Source organism: Accipiter gentilis, chromosome 30 (genome assembly GCF_929443795.1).
Source record: "Accipiter gentilis chromosome 30, bAccGen1.1, whole genome shotgun sequence".
In the NCBI taxonomy this organism is placed as follows: domain Eukaryota; kingdom Metazoa; phylum Chordata; class Aves; order Accipitriformes; family Accipitridae; genus Astur; species Astur gentilis.
The window spans coordinates 3,678,533-3,684,532 of NC_064909.1; the positions used below are offsets into that span (position 1 = coordinate 3,678,533).

Here is a 6,000-nt window from a genome sequence, read left to right on the forward strand (position 1 = left end):
CAGATCTCAAAGGTTGAAATGTGCTGAGAAATAAATTTTTGCTTTTATTGCAGAATGGCAAGCCAGATCTAAGTTTCTTTGCTGCAGACTGCTTTCATTTCAGTGTAAGAGGCTATGCCGAGATGGCCATGGCTCTCTGGAATAACATGGTAAGAGGTTATGACCGAGATCCTTATGTGTTTATGGTAGAAGTCCCTACAAAAGAACATGAGAAAGATGTCTGAAACAAAACAGTAAGCAAGAAATAAAATTGATACCCTAACAAGAGGGGGTCTGCTCAACACTGAGACCCTTCTCAGCCTGCATTTCTTAGGAATACAATCCAAAGCAATCATGTTGCATAAAAGAGCGTAAGACTTTTTCTCATTCAAAGTGAGAAATCCTGAGAGTCTTAATGTAATGAAAAATTCCTTTCTTATTTGGTAAATAACTTATATTAAAGCAGAAAATCAGCCTAGTTAAACATTCAGTCCTGTAGGTTTCCCTAAAATGTATGTTGAATGAGCTTCGCTTCTTCAGTGAATTCTGTTAGATTTATTAGGAAAACATACATGTGATGATTGAATTTTTGCTGCCATTAATAGTGTGGACATGTTGTACCACCCACTCTAGTACCTGAAGCAATTCTAGCAGAGTCACTGAAACTAATGGGGGACTGAAATCACACCTATGATGCCTCTGCCTGCAGTCATATTCCTTCTGTCATTTTGGAGGAAATTATAGTTTTTGAACAGTGCTGGAAGAGTGTGTAAGAGGCACACGCTGGACTTGTTAGCTCCAAGGTCACACTTGCTTTCAGAACCATGATGTTTCCCATGGTGGAAGGAAGACTATGGCATTTTCATGCCACAGCAAAATTTCCTCCTCTTATCTCATAAACACCGGTACCCAAACATATGGTGGTAGCAGAAATCCTGTATCCTGGTTTGTACAAGAAATAAGCATAAATGGAGGGGAATTTCTTTTTTGTTTAAGTAAGGCTTGAGCAAGATAAGAAACATCCAGGATACTTCAGAATGAACTTTAGCACAAGGAGTGGGAAATGCATGGCAGAAATCTGTGCAGTTGCCCAGTATAGCATATGAGCTGTAAGTCCAGGGTTATAGAAAGCAGTAGACGTATAGTGCATGCCCATGCTCTGAATAATTGATTTGTGCATGCACAGCAAATCTGTCTATTTTCCATCTTCCCTTTCTGGGACTCCAAATGACAGCAGTCTGGTAGGCTTCATTGTGCAGTAGCTTGAAGAGGGCTCATGGTGGCCCAGAAATACCAGGCAAGTGCAGAAAACATTCAAATTAAGCATGGCTGCAGGTTTCAAGAAAAAGAGAGGGTAACTGGGCATATGGTAGCCTTAAATTGGCTTTCTGTTGCCACATGGTGTTCCTATTGGCCATTAGTCATTCCTGAATCCCCATCAGTCCTTTTTCTATGCAACCAGAGTTTTATTCCATCCAGACTGTCACCTATTTCCTATGCATGTAAGAATATTGACACAAAGCTTTCTACTGGGGTGGCAGGGATCAGGTTCTTACTGATGTGAAGTGCAACTATTCCCTTCTGCAGAGATCTGTCAGTCTATGCCAAATGAAGATTCTACTGTTTACTATTTAAATTTAGTTCTTGTAACACATCCCTGCTTTTCACTCGCAGTCCATGTACGGCAAGGCTGTGCAAGCTTACTGTAAGGCTGTATTGTTTCCCTGTTCCCTGAAAAGCTCAGCAGGCTTTAGGCTTATGGCCAAATTACATGGATTCTTGTCAGTACACGTAAAGGGCCAGATTGTGCCTGGCCAGTACGTGGGTATGCAGGGACAGGGATGGCTGAAGGAGCCTCTTCCTCACCATGATGTTCTTTGCCCTTTTTGCTTCATGCAAAGCAAAGTATGCTCCTGCTTTTTGAAGTCAGAGGATTCTGTGGTCTTAAGGGGCTCCCACTGGTCCCAAATCCACCTCATTGGTTCCCTGGCCCAGGAGAAGAGCACTCGGACAATGTGTTTAGCTTGTGTTCTGCCTCCATGTTTGCCACATGCTTTAGAGGAGCTGTGTGTTTCTTCCAGAAGTTGCCCTGTATGCTCATGGACATGGGTATACTGTCATCTTCAAAGCTCAGAAGCTAATGCCCCTGAGGAACAGATCACATAGAGATGAAGCAAGCATGGCTGGCTACAGAACTTTGCACCTTATTGTCCTTTGTCTGGGCTCTGCGCCAAACTCCTTACCAAGTGCCCTGACACAGGGAGTATTACAATTCTCTAAAAACACCCAGTCGTATTGCAGACAGAATGCTACAGGATATAAGCCACACATCTTGCAGATAATCACATCAAAATCTGAGCTGTTCCCTTTAAGATGCAACAAAACTACCAAATTCAGTCTTCACAACATTAGCTGGTGGGCAGGCCAAGTGGTTAGGACTCTTATATGAGTCTAGCAGTACCCCACGACAACCAGCAAAACTTGGCATTTTGTTTTGCTTCTCATCTTCTCTTTACTTGTTAGATTTCTTCCCTTCCCTGGTCACATTTTGCTGCAGTCATCTCTCTTTACATTTTTCAGTCTCTACTTCCTTTTTTCTTTTTTTTTCTTTAACTGAACTAGAGAGAGAAAGTATTTCCAGTGATTCCATATGGAAATCTTATGAATAGAATTTGTTTTCTCCATGTTGTATTTGACTTGTGGTTTTGTTTCTCTCCAACATGCAGCTGACACGTTAATCACTTGAGGACAGTAAATACACATGTGGACAATAGCAGAAGCTCCAGCACTCCTCTGCGCTCTATTCCCAGAAGTGCTGGATGGCAACTCTGCAGTTCTCTATGGGCTAATCCTGAAGTCATTACTTCAGGCTTGTCCATACACAGTTGTAAACACTTGAGCAAACCTCTATTCTCTAGCTTAACTATGGTAACCGATGGTATGTGCGCTCCCAGCCAACCACAAATACTATGCCATTAGCCTGGACATATTTTGAGTTTGAAATGGACTCAGGGTGAGCCTGTGGTCAGCTATTGTAACTTAGCTGACAACTGATAGTATAAAAAGCTCTATTTAACTCACTTCTTGCAATCTTGCAAACTCAGCCTTGGCTAAAACTCACAGGGAATTTCTTGTCTGAGTGAAGACAGCAAAGGTTGGCACCGTCTCATCCTGTCTCTGTAACTCTACATCATTTCTGAAGTCAATTCCATCACCGTGACACCTAAGCATCTTTCTTTCAGTACTGTGCTAAGTAGCATAATTAACATCTGCCATTCTTTTTTTTTTTTTTTCCTTTGTGGTTTATACTGTCATTTGAGATGTGTGCGTGGGATAACTGGGTATATAGTGAACCACTTTGTTTTAGCAGAATATTTAAAGTATGTGGTATTCAGAGTTACTTTCTCCTCCACTCAGTGCAAAAGGAGGAAAGGCTTCTCCTCTTCCTTGCTCCCTGAGGGAGTTTTTCTGGAGGCAGTGCATCAGCTTCTCAATTTCTTCAGTTTATGAGTGTTAAAATGTTTGGAAACTTTTCTGTGATGCAGCTTCCACCACATTTCTTCATTGCTGCAAGCACCAAAAGAGTGGATAAAAAGTTGTAACCACCTGTCCTGGTTTCAGCTGGGATAGAGTTAATTGTCTTCCTAGTAGCTGGTACAGTGCTATGTTTTGAGTTCAGTATGCGAAGAATGTTGATAACACTGATGTTTTCAGTTGTTGCTCAGTATTGGTTAGACTATAGTCAAGGATTTTTTAGCTTCTCATGCCCAGCCAGCGAGAAAGCTGGAGGGGCACAAGAAGTTGGCACAGGACACAGCCAGGGCACCTGACCCAAACTGGCCAATGTGGTATTCCATACCATGGGACGTCCCATCTAGTATAGGAACTGGGGGGCGTGGGGGTGGGGGAATCGCTGCTCGGGGACTAACTGGGTGTCAATCGGCAGGTGGTGAGCAATTGCACTGCACATCATTTGTACATTCCAATACTTTTATTATTACTGTTGTAATTTTATTAGTGTTATCATTATCATTATTAGTTTCTTCTTTTCTGTTCTATTAAACTGTTCTTATCTCAACTCACAAGTTTTACTTCTTTTCCCAATTTTCTCCCCCATCCCACTGGGTGGGGAGGGGAGTTAGTGAGCAGCTGCGTGGTGCTTTGTTGCTGGCTGGGGTTAAACCACAACACCCCCCAAGTCAGGAGAGTCTGAGGAGGAAAAAAATCATCATTATGTTTACTATTGCTTTTCTCTTCTTCAGTTGGAGCCAGTTGGTGAAAAGCAGACTTACAACAACTTTACCCATGACAGATCAAAACTTAAGTGTCCAAATCCAGTAAGTAAAGGCCAAGATGTCCATACTCTCCTTTAACCAGTTATATTTTCCTCCTTTCTTCTTACTGGTAAAATTCTTTAAAAGAGGTCTTTGTGAAGACTTTTGAATAGCTAAAATATACTCCTGTTTTGTTACACACAGGAAAATCTACTTAAAATCTAATGCAAAAAAAATTATCCTCACTGCAGTGGAAAGCCTCTCATTTAAGCCATTTTTAATGGGTCTACATATTTCCATTTGGTTGCCTGCATCAAATAAATTTGGAAATGATGTCATTGCTCTCTGAGATGGTTTGTTTTTTTTTTTTGTTCTAGGAACTTTCAGGCAATAGGGCAGGAAAGAGTTTGAGCTAAGGTAGACAGAAGGCAGAAACAGCTGATAGTCTTTCTAAAGATTGACAGTTCTTCTCTGGGAAGGGGTGATGGCATATTGTCTGAATGCTGCCTGTTGAGTGGTCTGTGGTCAGTAAAACCTTTGTTCTCCCTTTGTAGGAGAAACCCTTTCTTTCCACACTGAGAAACAGTGGATTCAGAAATTCAGATCTCAACTTGGAGAAAACCAAACCTTCAGTCCCCTACTGGGCTGTCATTGTGGCTGCAGTAGCTGGAGTCCTGGCCGGTTCTTTACTCATCTGGCTTGTGTCAGGAAGAAGAGCCAAGAGGCACCAACATGAGACTGATGCAGAAAAGAACATTAAAACGACATCTCTGTAAAGCCAAGTGGAACAAACATCGATCTCTGCTGAGGCTGCTCTCTGGTATGACACAGAGACCAGCAGAATAAAAAGCTTTTGGATATAAATGAAGCTCCTTGGTTAAGTTGGGGATTTTGGGGCCCAATAATCTTGATCAGAAATGTACAGTAGAGTTAGCGTCTGCAGATCAGTCAAGTGGAGGATGAAGTTCAAAGTGATAAAGCTTTTTCATTCTGGGATGCAATTCTCCATTTCATGAATATTACTCAGGATGTCAATTGCTTGCATGAAGTGAGAAAACTCATTCATGCATCTTGGCACCTTGATTGTGCATCTGCCCTTTTTTCTTATAAAACTGTATATAAAATGTTAGATACAAGTCCATGATTGTGACCTGGTATTCCCCAATAGCAAGGTAACTGAGATAAAAAAGAAAAGCTGCAATTCCACATGTTAGATTCAGCAAGATCATTTCTACACAGGGAAGTACCATGTCATGGAAACATCTTTAAGCCAACTTCTGAGTAACCTGGACCATCCGTGTGGCATCCCTGGTGCAGTGCTGGGCAGCACAGCTAGAATAACTGCACCTTCTCCACTGCCTTGAACTCCAGGCTCGCTCTGTCTGGGACTGGTGTGGGCCTGGGCCATGCACATCACTCCCCCTCCAGGGCTAAAGAGCCAAGGGCAGCCCTGTGTCCTCCTGCCCACTGCTGTACAGCAGCTTGTTCCAGAATGACTCTTCTTGTGAAGGAGGAAATCTCTTCACTAGCATGCAGTAGGAGGTCTAAACAAAAATGAGGTACCTGACTGGCAACCTAGCCTGGCTGAATGGTTCTTATAGGACCTGTGGTGTGTTCAGGTCTCCCAGACTGGAGTCTCCATGGCTGTTCTCCAAGGAAGAATTTCCAAAGTTTTTTCAAAATTCTGATCAGGACTTCAGAGGAGGTCATTCCTGGAAATTAGACTTTCCTTGTTTTATACTTGCAG

At 42.3% G+C, this 6,000-nt stretch overlaps 1 protein-coding gene across 1 annotated transcript in view; it reads left to right on the top strand.

The window, feature by feature from the left end:
• PLB1 (phospholipase B1) overlaps positions 1 to 5,717 on the top strand; it is an 83,165-nt gene extending 77,448 nt beyond the window's left edge. The window contains exons 56-58 of the mRNA XM_049833702.1: positions 54 to 149; positions 4,242 to 4,316; positions 4,808 to 5,717. Of these exons, the coding sequence (XP_049689659.1) occupies positions 54 to 149; positions 4,242 to 4,316; positions 4,808 to 5,029 (393 nt within the window). The 3' untranslated portion in view covers positions 5,030 to 5,717. The remainder of the gene's footprint in view (positions 1 to 53; positions 150 to 4,241; positions 4,317 to 4,807) is intronic.
• Positions 5,718 to 6,000: the final 283 nt, after the last annotated feature.